The 18,914-nt window shown below is 37.9% G+C and overlaps 2 protein-coding genes and 1 long non-coding RNA gene across 3 annotated transcripts; 1 reads left to right on the top strand and 2 right to left on the bottom strand.

Moving 5' to 3' along the window:
- Nucleotides 1-1,732: 1,732 nt before the first annotated feature.
- Nucleotides 1,733-2,592, bottom strand: LOC113703011 (uncharacterized). Its single transcript, XR_003451328.2, has 2 exons — nt 2,194-2,592; nt 1,733-1,962 (listed from the first exon to the last, which is right to left on the bottom strand). It is a non-coding gene; the product is annotated as an uncharacterized lncRNA (long non-coding RNA).
- A 9,365-nt stretch (nt 2,593-11,957) lies between these two features.
- On the top strand, nt 11,958-14,264 carry LOC113703429 (phosphoglycerate mutase-like protein AT74H). Its single transcript, XM_027224786.2, has 5 exons — nt 11,958-12,767; nt 12,938-13,057; nt 13,303-13,516; nt 13,767-13,847; nt 13,961-14,264. The coding sequence occupies exons 1-5, from the start codon at nt 12,254-12,256 to the stop codon at nt 14,052-14,054; spliced, it is 1,023 nt and encodes a 340-aa protein (XP_027080587.1). The 5' UTR covers nt 11,958-12,253; the 3' UTR covers nt 14,055-14,264.
- Nucleotides 14,265-14,941: 677 nt separating this feature from the next.
- On the bottom strand, nt 14,942-18,246 carry LOC113704392 (BTB/POZ domain-containing protein At1g63850-like). The gene is made up of 2 exons (XM_027226283.2): nt 16,759-18,246; nt 14,942-16,198 (listed from the first exon to the last, which is right to left on the bottom strand). The coding sequence occupies exons 1-2, from the start codon at nt 17,764-17,766 to the stop codon at nt 15,257-15,259; spliced, it is 1,950 nt and encodes a 649-aa protein (XP_027082084.1). The 5' UTR covers nt 17,767-18,246; the 3' UTR covers nt 14,942-15,256.
- Nucleotides 18,247-18,914: the final 668 nt, after the last annotated feature.

Raw genomic sequence — 18,914 nt, 5'->3', positions numbered from 1 at the left:
TGTTAACTAAAAGGTCCACATTTAGATTATTCTGAAAAGTTTTGGTTTTTGGTTGTATTGACTTTAGTAATCTGGCCCCATGGGATTGAATTCCGAGTGCATTTAGATAGGGATGTAATCGAGCCGAGTCGAGCTCGAGTATCACTATACTCGAGCTCGACTCGACTCATACACACAGAGGCTCGAGCTCGACTCGAGCTCGATCGAGCCAAGAAAATCGATACTCGAAGATCGACTCGAAGAATTTCCTCAGGCTCGAGACTCGACTCGATAAGGCTCGATCTTTCATCGAGCCTTATCAAGTCGAGTCTTATCAAGCTTTTTGACTCGATTTGACGAAAAAAACAGATCAAATGTGATGTTTTGGGAAGATTCAAAGGCAAGCAAGTAGCTATCAGCTGGAGTAAATGAGGCATAAAATCCATGATTCATCAATACAAATACAACTAAAAGTATCCGCATTCTACCTCCCACAGTTAGCATCTTTAACACCCCTAAAAATCAGATTCACCACAAAGAAGAATAGAGAAGAAAAAAGGGAAATTCCCACTTGCTGGATTGCTTGACATGAAACTTTCAAATTCAGCAATTACCCACCAACGGTAGGTGCCCACAAGAGCAGAAAATATGGATGATTCTAATTCCTCGGATCATAGTTCCTAAGTGTGCTGCAAAAGTACCCAAACTAACCAAAATTCCCCACAAAATTTCAAAACTCAGCAAAACATGAGCTGAGCCACCAAATTGAGAGACAAACAATTATCTCAAACAGCCACAATATCCCAACTACCACAAGCTCAATTCAGAAACCAATGCCAAGATCTATCCAGAAATTCCTTTTCCCCACAAATATCACTAATTACTAACTAAAGAAAGCTGCTTTAAACAAGAACATGTCAGAAAAATATGTTCCTGGTTCAGAAAAGGACAGTAAGACTTTCAATCTCCCAAGTACAGGAGTCCTGCAATTTCCGGAGGAGTTGCCTTTTAACAAGATTTCAAAATGTGTACACTGCTCATATCTGAAGTCTACAAAATTATTTACATAAATGGCGTGCCTGGTTAGGGAGAAAAAAGATGATTGATTATCCTAAGACCATTTCAGTTCTCAACTGTACAGCAAGTTAATATCAGCACGCCAACAAAACAAGTAAGGTAACTGCACTCAAAACTAGCTCATATAAGAATATAGTTAATCATCTGGAAGGTTTTTTTTTTTACTGACTTGACATATCAACCAACCAAATATTGAATGGCAGAGCTGAGTTTCACAACATTTAATATGGATCTCTGAGAACTAAGGATGCTTGAGACATGTAACTGCTATAAGCCTTCACAAAATTATCTATTAAAAACCTCAAAAAAAAATTGACAGAGATTCACATAAATCTGCTACAGGATAAGAAGCACTTGCTTGAGACTAGCATCTTATTTCAAGCCATCATGCAGTACAACTGCATAATTAGTCAATCTACTCACATCCAGTTAATTACCAAGTAAGGCTCAACAATGAGGCACAATCTAGAGGGGAGAACAATTATCTCTTTTACAGAGACGTTCCCCAAAAGTACAATATCAGAACAAGATGCCATTTACATATGCCCAGAAGGTGATCAACAATAGGACAAAACTGATTTAGGTGTCTGTGATGCATATGCATTGAATCATAATTCATATACTGCTAGCAAAGATTTGAGACCTAGAGCATGTTACTGAATCCACCACAAATCTGTTGAATAAAGGTAGCAGCTAAGATATAAAGAGTGGTCTATGATCCACTAAGGATGAGTCATTTTGGACAAGATTTTCAAGGCACTACCCACTACAACAATTGTTAACTAAATTAACTTGATATACTAAGCTAGATCTATAATAAACTTCTAGTTTCCAAGTGCGTTTGAAGTGCCGGAGACGAATATACCAAATTCAAAGATAATCAGTTGTCTGGGCCACACTTAGCACCTGGAAAACGTAATGAAAAAAACATTGAATCAGATGATTCTTCACAAATGGGAATTTGAGTGCTTACTCGACTCACATAGCACCTAAAATGTGCAAGACTGCATCCAGAAAGCCAGCCATCAGAAAGCCAGCCAAGACTGATCTAAAATGGCAGCCACGGCCAAGTTTCCTAGTCGATCTTGGCCCATTTTAATGCCAGAGACACAGAGCCAAAAACAGAGGAGCACTTACCTAAGTGAGCCAGAGATGAGCAGTGATGAACCAGCGATGAACTAGTGAGATCTTGGTGCTTCGTCTTCGACACTCGGCAGCGATGAACCAGCACGGCAGGACACAGCCGACAGGAGACGTACAGCGCGGCGGACTGGCGGAGGCCGGAGAGGCAGAGAGCAGCTTCGATTTGGGACTTGGGACTTGTTAAGGCGATGGCGATGGCGATGGAGTCTCACAGATGCGGCGAGCAACGGCGTCGGCGACGAACGGAGTGAGGGTGTAGATTGGTAAAGTGAATTTTTTTGCTAAGTAAGTCGCACAATCGGCCCTCGGCACAGAGAAGGAAGAAAAGAAGGTAATATTGAATTTTTAGACATTTTTCTTTTTAGTGTTTTTTACAATTATGTTATTACTTTTTTGCCATTATAGGATTTTATTATAAAGAAGGTAATATTGTAAATTTCATATAATTTATACCCATAATAGTCATTTTATAATTATAATAAATATATATTATTTAAATTAAAAATATTTTATTTAATTAACTCTGGCTCGTCGAGCTACTCGACGAGCCACGAGCTCGGAAAATAGGGCTCGAAACTCGACTCGCTTTGGTGTCGAGTTACTCGATACTCGACTCGAACTCGGTCAACCCGAGTTCGAGTCGAGTTGTTGACCGAGCTACTCGCGAGCTCACCAACAACCCTACATTTAGAGAGCTGATGTACCCCTTGATTTGATGTACCATCTAACACTAGCGTCAAATATTTTATGATCCTTCCAGTAACAAAGGCTGCGAGCCCAAAAAAAAAAAAGAGAGAGATAGATAGAGCGACTCAAAATGGCGTGACGAATAATTATCTAATTTATTATTTAAATTTGAAATACGTAAAATAACAAAATTGAGCTTCTCAGGCTAAACATTCATTTTTTATTTTATCGAGACGATAACTGTTGTATAACCTATTTTATCCTACACTAGAGGGGAGAGAGAGCCTAAAGAGACTTATATTGGAGACTAGGAGTGAAGATATATCTTACTAGATCAAAGGGATGCTCTGACATCACCCTTGAATTTTTTCACTGTATGTGAGATTTGAACCTTCACTTACAGCTCAATGAAGGACTTAAGTCCCACTTGGTGGCCATTGAACCAAGCTCAATGGTTTCTCGTGCTAAACATTCAAGATCGATCGAGAGAGAGAGAGAGAAAGAGGATGTGTCCGTGCGTACGCGTGCATGTATGACCTTTCACACACCAAAAGTAAAAAAAAAAACAAAGAAGCAGTCACAAACATTTTTATGATATTTATAGAAAAGTGTTTATGTTATTATGTTTTTACGATAAGTAGCATTTAAAGCAGCGTGTTAAATCATTTTGGTTGATTGGATGCTCAGCAAATCAGGGTGGAGCATGAACTGTAGTAGGATGTACCATCAACACAAGCTAGGCAAGTAGCAAGGGAGGAAATCTTATCTACAATTATTAAATAGATGGAGCTGTCAGCTAGTGTTAGTATTTGAAACGCTAAGTAAAGATTTTGTACTCAAAATTAGGGGGAAAAGCACCAAACTAAAAGAAACAATCTGACAAGGCTGCATAGACTAGAACTCAAAAAAACTTTCCAACCTTTTTGAAAATTAAGCAAGACTTTTTGAAAAAAGTTAAATAAAAAAAAAACATGGCAAACACATCAGCCATCAAAGGGTATAAACTGTATATAAAAGTTATATGGCTGGACCGCCATGTCCGATGCTTTTCACGCACTAGTGAAAGCCTGCATAAAGGCGGAGCTCACAGACTTGGCCGCGGGGCTGGTGTTGCGTGTTGTGCACTCCCTGTGCTGCTGCTGATTTGTGATTTTTTTTTTTTTTTTTTAAGAAAAAATTTTCAAGAAACCTGACTCTCCAAAAAAGAAGAAAAAAAATTCAAAAGATTTTCTAGTTTTTTCCCCTCTTCATTTTCCTACTATTTTTCGTGAGAAGCCAGAGAACACTTTCCAGAAAAAGGGTACTTCTTAAGCTATTACACATCTCCCCCACTTTCCATTCAATTGGCGCAAAGCTTAATCCGTGGAAAGTCCCCGTTTGGCAGGTAGACTTGAAAGCTTGTCTGCGTTGTAGCAGTCTAGTTTGAAAGGAGATTTGCAATCAAGCCATCATGTTTGTCTTAAGTGATGCAAAATTGATAGTACTCAGTAGAGGGCAAAGTTGAAAAAAAAAAAAATGATACTAGTAATCAATGGCCAAATAGTAGTATTTAATTTCTCCTATCATATTGTTGTCCAATTGTGCTGTGTCATTACCTTCCAAAACAGCATTAAACCGCGAGGACTAAATGCTAAAGCCAAATTGAAACCGGATTACTTGCGGAAACAGCTGTACTAAAAGAAATGGAAAATTTAGACCAAGGATGTCAAAGTCCACGGACCCACCAAAAAAAAGATTAAAACCACAGAAAACAAGAAACAATAAGAAGATGCTGCTGAATAAGAAGTTCTCCCCAGTTGGTCTTATATGTGTTGCCTTTTTTAGTGGAATGTTCAATCCCTCCGGAGTCCACATTTATTGGCAATTTTCGAATATTATTATAATACATCCGTAAATTATTCCATATTTACTAATTATTATATTTGCCATGAATTAAAAGATTATTTTTGTTCCCACAAATGGTATTAGAGTAACATAGATCATCATGATTCATGAATGCTTGTGGATAAGGTTTCTTCAGCATTTCCAGCATAAGAATATCCTGATCTTTACTGGTTGTAGTTTTCCGTTCTTGGCTGCCTTAAATCGTGTAAAAAAACATAATAACATGTATGAGGAATGCTTCACAGGAAAATCAAAGGAAAGAAATATATATATATATGAGAGGTGTATTTAACGAAAAAAATGGCTTTAATACCTTCCTCCTCCAAAAGTGTTGCAAGACAGATGAAGACAATTTTGGAAGTAGTTTTTGCAGGTAACATTAATTGGACATGCATGTTTTATAGACTGACAGTTTAAGATAACGGGTCTACATATTTATCAACTGATCTCAAAAATGATGGCACTCATCTGAACTCAATCCTTTATACTTCAGTCTAGGATTTTCTTCCAGACCAATAAAAGCACACTCTCTCATGCAGACTTGTTTTTGTGCAATTCTAGTTCGCTTTTTACGAGAAACATATTATAGTACTTCAGACAAGAGTAGCTCTAGACTTCTTTGTCACCTAATTCCGGTACTCGTTTACAATTCACATACGAAGGACTATATTTAAAGAGCATGACCACCAATCTTACAGAACGTGCACGTATTGCTCCTGACGAAGAAGAAAGTGTATGCATATATACTTCCATATTTGGACTAGAGGTGCATAATTAGTTTGAATTATTTTTTTTCATATAAGTGATATATACAATGACAGAATTAGATGCATGCGATTTGTGCAAAATTTATAGTTCAAATTTAAATTTTATGCATATGTCACGTATCAAAACCTACTAATGTATGCACTATCGATATAACAAATATTAATTCAATTTTTGTCTGTTGAAACTCGAATAGACTTTCTTGTGAGTAATAGCAACAACATTTAAAAAATACAGATGTTGTACTAGTAAAGAGAAAATTAAAGCAAAGATAAGAGAAAGCGTTCGTATGTGATATATCGAAAATGTTGAGGTAAAATGTCTCTCTTTCTCTCCCTCGTCAGCATATTCTTCATGAAGTTACTCCTTCCTTGAGACGAAAAGAAGAAGTGACCGACACGAGTAAGGGCAATCCAAATGACAATAATACAGTAAACAAATCAAATCATCTGGCCCATTTCAAATCTTAATACAACAAACACTTGCCCGTCAACATGCACTTTTTGTCTTTTAATCAACTTAAAATATTCGCTCCGTTTGGAAGAGCTGTTTTTAGAGGTATTTTTGAAATATTTTATTATAGTAGTGCATATGAAAAATTTTTACTATAAATATTTTTTGAAATATTTGATATACTGCATTGATGAGTTGTTTTTTTGAAATATTTCATATATTATATATATGAGATGTTTTTTGAGTTATTTTTGTTTGTGTATTACTGTAATATTATATTTAAAAAACTTGTTTCTTGAAAAATAGGCCAATCCAAACGATGCTGTCTAAAATTTGCTTAGGTCCCTCTAAGCTAGGCGTGCATACCACTATCTATATTATACAAAATATACTGAGCTGATTTTTCAAGTTAAATTAAGGCGTTCGAGTTGATTATTCACTGCACGAATGTCTCTCATAAGATAATTAGTGTATGTGTTGGAAATAACAAAGAAGTTGTCTTGGAAATTTTTGTGATGCCATCATTGGGTGATGATGAGAGAACTTTCTTGCTACGTGACAACTTAGTTGCTACTTATTATGAGTCATCTTTGTTTGATTATATTAATCAGACATCAATTATCTTTCTTTTTCTAATGCTACTAGCTAGGCCTCTTGAATTGATAGGCTCTGAAATCTAACATATCGAGAAAAACAAGATCCGTCCTCATCTTCACCTCCCCGTTTCCAATTAATCAACTTGGGATGTCAAATCCTTTTCTTTTGTGGTTCATGTGTTCGATCTTTTGCGTGTCTTTTGAGGGATGACTTGACCGAATTTGGGTTGATATTTTTAGAAATTTTTGTTAAAAAGTATACGGTAATAATTTGATATATGTGAAATAAAACGGTGATTAAAAAATATATTCACAAAAAATATAAAAATTTTTGTACGAAAACTAACAATCCAAACAAGTGCACGTGAGACCAAACAAGCCAAAGCAAACAATTGGAGTAGCAAACTAAATGTCCAGATCCCAGCATTTGAAAGGGAAAACATAGGAAAGTAGATCGACTAGATTCCAGTAGCTCCGGTCATGCTTCTCCTTAAACAATAAGTATCGTGCAAGAGAATAGTGATTCCGAGTAGCCAGCAGATGCAGTGCCGAATAATAACCTACGAAAAAAAAGGAGCCGCCCATGCTAATGGCTCTTGGCCAAGATTTTTCCTGGGCCATCGTCATATAGCTACCAAAGGAAAGAGGTAAATAAGTTCATATCACTTGGGATAAAAGGTAAGTAAGTTATGAGAATCGGGATCTCCTCTAAAATGTAAACAAATGAGCTCAACAAGTAAAAGCAAATATTACTTAAAAAGAAATAAAAAGAGAAAACTCTAATATCTAAGATGAGCGAACACACTAATTTTTTTTTAATCAACATGCTAATCGGGACTTTAGGTCGTTTGCTTTCGAGATACATTAAGAAATAGATTTGCTGTGCAAAAGTTTACCAAAAAGTTGCCAGTAATCAATTGTGGTAATCTGTGTTACGTATAGTACTGATAATATCTTGGTTTAATTTGAAAATTTTCGAGAAAAGGTTGTATATTTGGAAAGCAACTGCTTCTTCTAGATGGTTGACGCTGAAACAGTCTCGAGTTGATAGGTTGCTTTGCACTTTTTGCTTGATAGAACAAAGTTTTCTATAAAACAATGAACTTAAATGGAAATATATAGTTTTTCAGGAAAAAAAATACGCAAGGACGCAGTCAGAAAAATTTTTAACGGCATCCACCCAAAACTCCAAAAAGGTTCAAGATTTGATGAACAAATATATCTCTTTGCATATATTCACAGGAAAATTTAAGGTAGAATTTAAGGAATAGAAGAATTTATTAAATTGTGCAAGTATGATCATGCTTATATTTGTTGTGAGCGATCAAGTCCTTTCATATGCATGTACAAATGAAGATTCACCGTTGAATATTTTTGAAATTAGTGAAATAAAAAAAAACATTGAATTTCTCTCTTCCACAAGAATAAATTAAAAAAAAAAAAAGAAAGAACTGATTGAGACTTGGAGTTGTGTGAATAAATTAAATTGCACACCCGGACTTGGAAAGCCAAAGATGCTACAAATTGAATAGTTTTTTGCGTCTTAATCGTAGATGTGTGATACCAATTTCATGTGCATTTGGTTGGAATTTAAGGAAGCTGTTTCTGAAGAAATGCCTATCAGTTTGCTGTATTGGTTTAGCTCTACTACGTGAAAAGGTTTAATCAATAACTGTCACCCTGATACATTTGATTAGCGCCAAATTCTGGGCCAATATACACATCATCAAATTTAGTTTTTGCAGAGTAATTTAAGGTTTAAGGTGGTGCTCAACTTGCCCCACTGAGATTAACAAAATGCTAATTTCTAGAATTCGTCAAACAGATTGGTGTCCTATCAAATAGAGATAAAACGGCTTAATCTTTTTTTATTTTTTTTTGTTAGTAATAATCATCCAAGTTGTTTGTTTGAGATCATGACAAATTGACAAGTGTTAGCAGACTGAGTCAGATGATTTTGTCGTTTAATTTGCAGCTGTTTTTTTTTTGACGATTGTTTTGTCCTAAAATAGTCTATAATCGTGCTCTTAGTGTTCATCCCGCCTTCAGAATTTACCTTAATAATCTGCAACTAATTGAGGAATTAGCAGCTCAATCAACAAGTCAAACATTATATATAACTAAAAGAATTCCTCCTTTTCTTGTGTTGTATAAAATTCTCCATACATTTAAGCTTTCCGGAATTGAGATATAGGAACAGCAAAGAAACATAGCAACTACAATTTCATGCTGTTTTTTTGTAAACAGCGAGATCAATCTGCTTTTGCTCAAAACATTTTTAAAAGCATTTTCTTACAGCTTACACTAAAACAACTGGCAAAGAACATATATATTTGTAATGCATCCCCGGCCTACCCAAAAAGGCAGACAAAGAAAGGACAAAGGAATTTAGTTTTCCTTGGATTTCAAGTCCAATGTATAGACTTTCTTGTTCTTTTATACGTTGTGGATATCTTGGCAGCCAAAAAAAAAAAGTTACCAGGCCAGGGACCGAGCCAAATGATTAGCAGTCAATATCTTACCACATACTAAGAATAATGCAGTCCATAGTACGTACTCCATAGTTCTCTTTTTTCTCTGTTCCCCCCCCCCCCCCAACTCCTTAATTTTCCACTCTATTTCAGTTCTTTTTACTGTGATTGAAGTCGAATGTGACACTTCTTAATAATCAAGCATTGACTAGTAAAAACAGTCGACCCTATTCTCGATGATGATTAGCCATGCCGATCGAACTTTCCGCAGTTTTCTTCAAGAATCAAGATAAAGAAAAGAGTTCACTTGGAAGTGCAAACATAGACAGATGTAGATACAACAATTAAGGACAGAATTAGATTGATCTACTGCATGAACCATTTGCTAGCTTGTCTCGTATAGTTTTGGCAAGTCAGCCGTATCAAGTATGAAATATCGCAGCGTTCGGCGGCCGCTGCGGCAATCTTGGTTTTTGTGGTGGTGACGGAAAAATTCTGCGGTGCTTTCTTTTCACCTCTTCATGTGTTTGTATTGGTTCCAGCAGATCAATAAGTACGAGGAACACCAGTCTTTGAATTACTATAACTAGGAGCTGTAATGTGATGTTTAAAGGAGGGTTAGGGGGGTGACCATGTTTGAAGTTAATCCTAGGAATGGTGAAGAAGTTGTAGTTTAAAATTATTGTATGACAATTTTTATGCAAGTTGAAATCTTCAAGATCCAAAAGTAACCAAGTACGATCAAAATTTGTATGCATTTTGTCATTTTAGATACTTCACATCCTACTAATTTAAATCAAATTATCATCTTCCTCCACACTATCAATTAATGTATGTGAGCAACAAGGCTCTGTGCATTCATTCCATCTTAATGATTGAAATTTGGCGTCAGCCCTAATTGTTCATTTGTTTGTATATATTTTCGTTCACAATGAGAATGGTAGTTGGGTGTCTTTCGAGATATTTTTAACATTTAAATTTGTGAACTGTCCAAAATAATAGTTAACAGAGCTAAGAGATAATCATTATCTTCTTGGAAGCTCAAATTTGGAGAAATGAACTGGAGTTCCTACTTATATGCTAGGTCTTATCAAGTGGATCATGATTGTCGGAGAACTATAAATGAGCTAAACGCACCCCGGAAAAAAAAAAAAAAAGTAGTTGTAGTCTTGTAAAGACTTTAAAACTAATCTTAGGTTGTGTTTGATAAAATTGAATTATAAAATTTGAATCTATTAAATTATTGAATTGTTAAGTATTAAAATCTTAATATTTGAGCATATTTTGCGTCAGGTGATAAGTGAATAGTTTATCACTTACTTTTTTTGAAGTAAGTTTTGGTTAGAAAATTTAGTATCACTTAATTAATTGAGATGTTCTATTTTTTTGTTAACAAACGAGTTTGAATATGTTAAAATCTAAATCAATTAATTTATTAAGTTTAAATATTGAATTGGATTATCAAACAATTAATGTTTTAGCTAAGCTTATGTTTGAAGGACCAGCGTACACCTATCCGTTTTCAAGGTAAATTAGAATTTAGAAGAAAGGAACGCATACAAATTCTAATCCTTCAAAAAGAAATGGAAATAGATAACAGGTACAAAGTGTAATATGTAAAATAAATTGAGAAACGACAAAAATTTGCAATGGGACAGGGTGGTCCAGCCAGGAAATAAAGAAAACAACAGTATTCGTCATCTTCACATCAGCGATGGAAGCAAACTTGGATGGCCCGTATTGGTCCATCTGGTAAAGTGTACTCATTCACTTGTCCATGGTCCATTTACTAAGTCGAATTTTTATGTGGGCTGCTTCAATTTACAGAGTAATGATCATTGTCGGCCCAACCATAGCTGTTAAAGTAATCTGGTAATTCAGGAGATATAGTTTGCTATTCATCTTGGCTGTCATTCAGTCGGGCCTGGCACAGGAGCTTGCATAAAACCAAAATCAAAAGGTCCTGGGTAGGTGACTTCCTAATGGACTTGCCCGTCTTGTGACGTTTCCAAGTGGCTGGAAGCGTTTCAAACATGCTAGAAGGCCTCGCTGCAGGGTACTATGGAGGAAATGTTATGCTAATGAACTGGAATTATGGTTATTAGTTTACCCTTCTTAAACCAACTAGCTAAGAGGACTTTGTAGTTTGTAATATTTGGAATTTTACTGACATTAAGTTTTAAATTTGTTCCCCTAGTGATTTTTTACTTGTGTCTTCACACTTACAGTATAGTCGAATCGAGTCGAGTTCGAACACAATTTTATTTGAACTCAACTTAATTGAAAAATATATTTAAACTTGAGTTCGAATTTATCAAATACATCGTTTTAGAGATTGAGTTTGACTCGCGTACTCGCTCTCGATTTTGACCTCAATCAAGCTTTCTTCATTAAATTTAATTAAAAAAATATAGCCACAATTTTTTAGTAAACCAATAGTCATTACTAAAGCCGAAACACTTAAAAACCAAAAATTAAATAATAAAAGATAGTTAACTAGGCTCTTGAGAACTTGTAGCATACCATTTTAAATTCGAGGTCGAGTCAATTTGCTACTCTAATAATTAAAGCCAAGTTTTTTTTTTTCTTGAGTTGGAATATCAATTTGCTACTCTAACAGTTAAAGCTACTTAGGAGTACTGCGGCTCACTTGCACCCCTAGTCTCTACAGGACCAACAAAATGAGGGCCGTATATATTAAATATGACTATTATACAACAACAAAAAAGAGAACTGTATTTGGATATTGTTTATTTTTAAAATTTTATTTACTTACAGCGTCAATATATTTTTTAAAGCACATATTTATCTCATACACGTCACATAAAAAAATTAAAAATATTTTATAATATTTTTTTTTCCAATAAATTATCCCCGATAATCTACTGTTGGGATACCCCCGATAATTTACATCCGCGCAACCACGGGAAGCTGCAGAAGGGCTGCGCGGAATATTCCCAAAAGGATAAGAAAGGGGCCTGGTAAAATTTACATCCGTGGAAGTCGTGGTCGTATTCTAATTCATTACTGTTTCAAGATTTGAATGGTAGACAGCTTCGCGTGGTCAATTTCCAGATGCCTGTTTCTTTTACTATTTTCGCAGCAAATGAGTAGGAACCTTTCAGGATTCTGGATATGGCAGGAGATGATTCATTTCATTAACATTCATTTGTCTCTGCAAAATCCAAAAGTAAAGCAATGAGCGGCCTTTCTTCAACAATAGCCCCGCCCAGTTTCTCTTTCCGATCCCAACTTTTCCACCAAAATGTTTACACCACTTCAAATTCCATCATCAGATGTTGTGATGACACTGCAAGATTGAACATTAAACCTCATGAAGACAATGGTTCAGCAAGTTTTCCTGAAAAGAACCTCCTCCTAAATCCCGCAGCATTCAAGAAGCCTCCAAGGCCACGCAGAATCATTCTCGTCAGACACGGTCAAAGTGAAGGAAATGTGGATGAAGCCGTTTATACTAGAGTTGCTGACCCCAAAGTTGGCCTAACAGAACAAGGAGTTGCTGAGGCTGAAGAATGTGGGAGGAAAATAAGGAAAATGATTGAGGAAGATGGAGCAGAGGATTGGAAAGTTTATTTCTATGTATCACCATACAGGAGAGGACTCGAAACGCTGCGTAATTTGGCCAAGGCATTTGAACGTTCCAGAATTGCTGGTGTCAGAGAAGAGCCCCGTTTAAGAGAGCAAGATTTTGGTACTCGTCAAATTGTACATTATGATGCTCGTCTGTTCAACACTTCGATTAGCACTCCATCCCTGTTTTTCCCCTCTAGCATATTGCCATTGTTTGACGCCTAGGGCAACAAGTTACCAGCGTATGATGATTTATCTAAATTTAATTCTTTTTCTACGTTCTTTTGCTAGGAAACTTTCAAAACGAAGAACAGATGAAGATTGAGAAAGCTGTTAGAGCTCGCTATGGTCGTTTCTTCTATAGATTTCCCAATGGGGAATCAGCAGCAGATGTTTATGATAGAATAACAGGTACTGGATCCTTTACATGTATGAATTTTTTCCCTTTTCAGGATAGCAGAAGTAACAAGAACACAAACGAAATAGAACTAGTAACTCGTACGTACTAATGAAAATTGAAGAGGATCACTGCCCTCAAGTGATCTAGGCCCTAAAGACTTGGACTTGACACTTTGATTCTCCCAGTCCAATCGAATAGCTAATCTATGTTAGCTTTTCAAGAAAAGTAAATAGACATGGAAATTGTTACGCTGCAGGGTTCAGGGAAACACTTAGAACTGATATTGACATCGGACGTTTTCAACCACCTGGTAAACAAAGCCCAAACATGAACTTGGTATTGGTTTCTCATGGCCTTACGCTGCGGGTGTTCTTAATGAGGTGGTACAAATGGACTGTGGAGCAGTTTGAAGGACTGCATAACTTTGGCAATGGAAAAATGGTTGTCATGGAAAGAGGTTATGGCGGAAGGTAATCCTTGAAAAGTTTCTGTTGTACATTGATCAGACAGCCTGATCTCAAAATCCCAGGTTGATGAAACTATTTACTGATAGAGGTGCAAATGTCTACACCTGCCACAAACTATAATCCACGGCCCTGTTTAATGCTAGTTAGTCTTGACCACAGAACAATTCTAAATTTCCAATAGGGTAAAATTCTTCAAATCACAAGAGGATGAACCTGCTAGCAACTCAAAACTTTTAACACGCCGACTCTGCAGGTACAGCTTGTTAATGCATCACAGCCAAGAAGAGCTAAAGAAGTTTGGATTGACAGATGAAATGCTGATTGACCAAGAATGGTAAATAATACGCAGCAGTACTATTGCCAATACGATGCTTTTCTGTCAGAAGTTTACAAATTTTGTTATCCCTGCCGTTGGCTGATAATTGATTATTGCTTTTTCCAATGAAGGCAAACAATAGCCAAGCCTGGTGAGCTGAATTATGATTGTTTGATTACCGGACCATCTTACTTCACTCACTTTGATGATGACAGTAGAAAGTAACTCAGCCAAGACAGAGAAAAACAGTCATGGATCAGGGCAAGGGTTGAATCAACTGCAATTTAACTCTTTCTCAGGATAACCATGGCTTTCGTTAGACTATTCCCTCCTCTGCAACGCATGTATCGGCCTAGTTATTGCCCCTCCATTGTATCATAGAAGAAGAAAAATATCATAATAACATACTAATTCAACTGTGCTGTCTTTCCGCAACCCTAATGATCCTATCCAGTGACTCATGCTATTACGCTTGAAGTTTGTTTTTTTCATCTTAATTTATTGAGTAAATCTTATATATACTGACGGTGTATACACTATCACGGTTGGATACACTATCACGGTTGGATATACGATACATATACAATATTTGAGTTTCAAATCCAAATTCAGATTATGTGTCATGCATCTAATGGTGAAAGTGTATACACTGTCAGTGTATAGAAGATTAATCTTAATTTATTTCCCTATTTGGGTTAAACTATATTTGGTGCCTCCCTGTCAGATTTCCTAGTTAAGGAATACCGGATGATCCCTAGAGGCCTAGACAATTGAGAAAATGCTGAATCGTTAATATTTCAGTGCCCTGGCAAACATCCCGCATCTACTTCTAGTTCTAGGTTGTACAGCCGCTGACTACGTCCTTTCATGGCTCCACATTCCCACGGTTCCAAGGCACATTGGCCTTGTCTTGGTTCTTGCCACCACTGAAAACGGTGCAAAGATATTTGAAGCTCAAATGTATCAAAAGGCCAGCATATTTCCAATATTGACCTTAAGAGTGCTAGTTTATAGTGATGATCAGTCAACAGCTTTCATCAATTTACATTAAGAGAATTCAGGACGGGAATGTTTTGTAATCTAGAACAACTCGGGAGAGGAAACAATCTGGATGCAAAAGGAAAATCTGACTCCAAATTGAGTAGATTGTTAAACACCATTGTGTATCATTCTTGTCAATCAAATACAACGTGGATGTTGTCACCAGAACTATAACTCGAACTCAGACTCGTCCAGAATAGCCCCATCACATTAGACGCATCACCTTTTGTACAGAAAAATATAATATATATTGCCCATTTGAACACCGCACTCGCAACAAAAATGAAAGAAGAAGGATCGTTATAGCAGCAAAATAGTGATAAGAAGATAACAGGAGACAAGAAGTGAGGGACGTAGACCCCTAGCTTCAAAGAATATGCCAATTTTCAAGAGTTTTCAACTATTCCATTTGTAATTCGCATCTGGTGAGGCCGCTCTGGTTCACCACTTCGCCTCCAAAATGCTCTCCTCCACCAAACTTCAAATCCTCTCTGGATATTTGGACAATCATCTCCAGAATTCAAAAATCGATCAAACCAAGACATCAGTATTTCCTGCTGCCAAGCCATAGGCAGAGTTAAAATGGTGTTACAAAGGCCATCTTCAATTAGGTGCCGGTCTAAGCCTTTTGACGCCCTCCTCATCCAACCAAAATCCTCATAAAATGGAACTAACCATGTTTGCAAAAGCAGGCACCTGGCATCCTTGGAGGCAAGTAGTTGCCCCTTCCCAATCCCAACAAACAGCCTAGCCGTAACTCTACTAACCTCGTAGCGATGAATAGCTGGAACTTTTGAATGTGCTTCAGATAATTCAGATTGACATGCCCAGGTCTTCAAAAAATCTTCAGCAATCTGTCTATCGATCAATATGTCCAAAACCCAGTGTAAGTTATCAGCCTGCCGTGCAATCTGAGACACGTCCTCCAAGTTTCCCTCTGATACCTTTAGAAAATAGTGGCGAAGCGATTGCAAACATCCATCACAAGCTGAGTACAGAGATTCCTTCCTCAGATCATTCTGAGCAGTATTCTCATGTAGCATTTTGGACACTAAGCCTTTCATCTCTCTCCTGGCTTTCTCATCCTTCCCTTCTAGAACTACATGTAGTAGCTTCAGAAGAACTTCTTCATTATCAGTCCCATCTTCCATGCCCGCTGTAACATCAAGAGACACCCTCTTCAAAACTTCCCCTGCTCCAACCCCCTCAAGACGCAGCTCTGATAACAGTGTAGCCACCTTCTCTTCCTCATCCTCAGCCCATGGAGCAGCCTCTAAGAACTCCAAAGATGATAAAACCCCCGCATCAAATCCAATGGCAGCTGAAACCTACATTACCAAACTATCAACCAAATTTCAACACCCAATCTCCATAAATCCCTTTGATTTAGCAATAAATTTCTTATTGATTCAGTCCATTCATCCAAACTACACATAGACTGTAGCTTCAGGAAAATGATTAGCCAACCACAGTTTATAAGTTACTAGTATATGCTAACAAAAATGATTTTTTGAGTCCAAACTCAGAATCTGACTTGGCATTGAAATTAATCCCTAAATAACAGGAAATGACTTAAATTTGAATATGCATCTCCCTTAAATTTTAGACACTTGCTGCGATTTTATTACAATTTCTGCATTCCGAGTTTCAAATTTAGCATAGTGCGTCAATGCTCTAGCTTGGCCTACAGAACTCCTATTCCACTATTCAACTCTCAAGCATAAATCTAATTTAGAAAGCAGTACGGAGAGCGATATAATCTGTCAAATCATAAGCTAAAACGTCACCTTTAAACCTTTCATTCCGAGAATCCGAGACCAGTAAAATATAATTAATTAACAACCGATTAATCAGATATACACAAATTCATAAGCCGTGATAACATTACCTTTAAGATTCCAAGAACTCTGCAAACGTCCTCCTTCATAAGCTTTTTCCTCAAATCTTTGCAATACATTAACTTGAGAGTCTCAATATAAACCTCAATATCATCACAGTCAGCAATCTCCACAATGCAGGGGCCCGCATTCCTCTGCTGCCTAACCCATTTCTCTGACAATTTCTCCGCGAAAAATCTGCTGTTCGACACAAGGATCTGCCTATGAACACTCATTGAAACATGTAACCCATCTTTGGAGCTCAAAGTCAGCTTGACGTCGGCGGAAGCCGAGTCATTGAACTGGTTTCCGGGGCTCCGGCGAGATAAGAGATCGTTCAGGCGCTGCAGCATTAACGCTTGTCTGTCCAAAGGCTTCTGATTTAGGGTTGAAATTACGCCGTTTGAAACCTGGTGGGTTGTCGTTCCGGCGGCGGCAGTTCGGGGGTGGCAATCGGGTTCGCTGGCCATCATTTCGAAAAGGGTCGGGCTTGAACGGGTTTTATCGACGGGCGGGGGAGGTGACATTGGGTTGAGAAGCCCGGCGGTGAGAGCGGAGTTAAATTTACTGAAAGATGACGGAAATGTGTCGTGGGAGACGGCGGCGCCACCGCCGTGGAGGACGGTGGTAGTGGTGGTGAAGGAGTCCATCAGGTGGGGGATTGTAGTGGGTGAGTAAGGAATTTTTAGATTTGAAGGTGAGGAGGATGGTAATGGGGAATGGGATGGTGAAGAGCTAGCGGCGGAGGGGAGTGCTGGAGGAGGTGAAGGTGGCGCAGGGGGTTTAGAGACGGCAGGGCAGCACCAGGAATTATCAGGCGAGACGACTGTTGGGGTGTCAAGTTTGCGGCTTTGGTGGTTATTGTCGGCTAAATATGAAGTGGAAGAGTGGTCTGACGTGGCGGCGGAGGCGACGGGGGGAGTGGAAGTGGAGGTGGTGATAGTTGTCTCGCGGCAACGGCGTCGTTTTGGTTTAATGGGATGGGTCTGGAATTTGAGTTGGGTAGTGGTAGCTGCCATATAGAAGCGCCACCCGTGGGTTGTAGTAATACGACAGACTACAAAGGCAGAGAGATGTTAGTGTGTGTGTGTTTTGTCCGTGTCTGTGAGAGAGAGAGAGAGAGAGGGAGAGAATGAGTTAAGAGTGGCGATGCAGACGAGACAGAAAAATTGAGGTAAGTTCAGGTAAAGGACATGAAAGACAGAAGAGAGAGGGCTGAAGTGAGCATTTAATGGAGAAAGGGAAAAGATATTTAGGCACTTGGTTTTACTGGCCACGCTTTATAATTTTGGCAGAGAAAGAACCAAAACAAAGAGATGAGAAGAGAGGAGAGGAAAGCTACTTGGATCCAATGGGATGGACCATCATCGAGTGGGAAAACGGAAAAGAGATGCGGGAATTTGTCGTTGGCGGTGGCGGTGGTCGGAACTGGGAAGTTGGTTTGGAGAGGTTTTTGTTTTCGTTTCTATTGTGGATGAAGTAATACCCTACTAATAGACGGATGGAATGGTGGGGTTGGGGGCAAGGACAAAGGTCCCCCCCCCCCCCCCAAGGACTAACCCCACAAAGTTTTTTTGGTTTCTTTTTTGACCATGCTTGGTGAATTGATTTCCTATGTTGTCCTACTCGTTACAAACTTACAATAACAAATACTATCAAACCTGAGCCAGTTCAGTTGCGTGGTGTCTTCCCGTAGAGCCTTGGTTTTAAACTAGACAGACAGAGGCACGGTGAGAATATTGCTCCATAATATGATCGAGTGTCCTCCATTTGTATCATTATGATGAGGAGGATTGTGCTGTTATATGCTTGATTGTCCAAGGGGGACAAATTGATTGGACAAAAAGAAATCCCAAAAAAAAAAAGAGAAAAAACACAGACATCTTGAATTAAGAAACGGGCAATGTTAGTGATGAAATCCATATACATGTTGTATGATGATGTTTCTGCACAGCAGTATAGATGAATGGAGTGGCCATTATCCACCATCATTTGTATTTGTATTGATTGATTACTAGGAGTGGTGCAGTGCTGTGGTGGGCTGGGCTGCTTTGAGTGCCGCCTTGGTAGCAGGAATTGATGGTCGGGGGGACATCAACTAAAAGCTCCGAGTTTTCAAGCACACATATCTTGTAATTTTACCAACCTAGAAAAACTGAGGAACACT

Source organism: Coffea arabica, chromosome 8e (genome assembly GCF_036785885.1).
Source record: "Coffea arabica cultivar ET-39 chromosome 8e, Coffea Arabica ET-39 HiFi, whole genome shotgun sequence".
Taxonomy (NCBI): domain Eukaryota; kingdom Viridiplantae; phylum Streptophyta; class Magnoliopsida; order Gentianales; family Rubiaceae; genus Coffea; species Coffea arabica.
The sequence above is the reverse complement of the archived record's forward strand: the minus strand, read 5'-3'. Positions and strand labels throughout refer to the sequence as shown.

What these genes read in the sequence shown, in the direction of transcription:
- LOC113703429 (XM_027224786.2), top strand. Translation starts at nt 12,254, where the DNA reads ATGAGCGGCCTTTCTTCAACAATAGCCCCGCCCAGTTTCTCTTTCCGA. An exon ending in TGTTTATGATAGAATAACAG is followed by an intron (nt 13,058 to 13,302) that starts GTACTGGATCCT and finishes GTTACGCTGCAG; the next exon opens with GGTTCAGGGAAACACTTAGA. An exon ending in ATGCTGATTGACCAAGAATG is followed by an intron (nt 13,848 to 13,960) that starts GTAAATAATACG and finishes TTTCCAATGAAG; the next exon opens with GCAAACAATAGCCAAGCCTG.
- LOC113704392 (XM_027226283.2), bottom strand. Translation starts at nt 17,766, where the DNA reads ATGGCAGCTACCACTACCCAACTCAAATTCCAGACCCATCCCATTAAA. An exon ending in GAGTTCTTGGAATCTTAAAG is followed by an intron (nt 16,199 to 16,758) that starts GTAATGTTATCA and finishes TTGGTAATGTAG; the next exon opens with GTTTCAGCTGCCATTGGATT.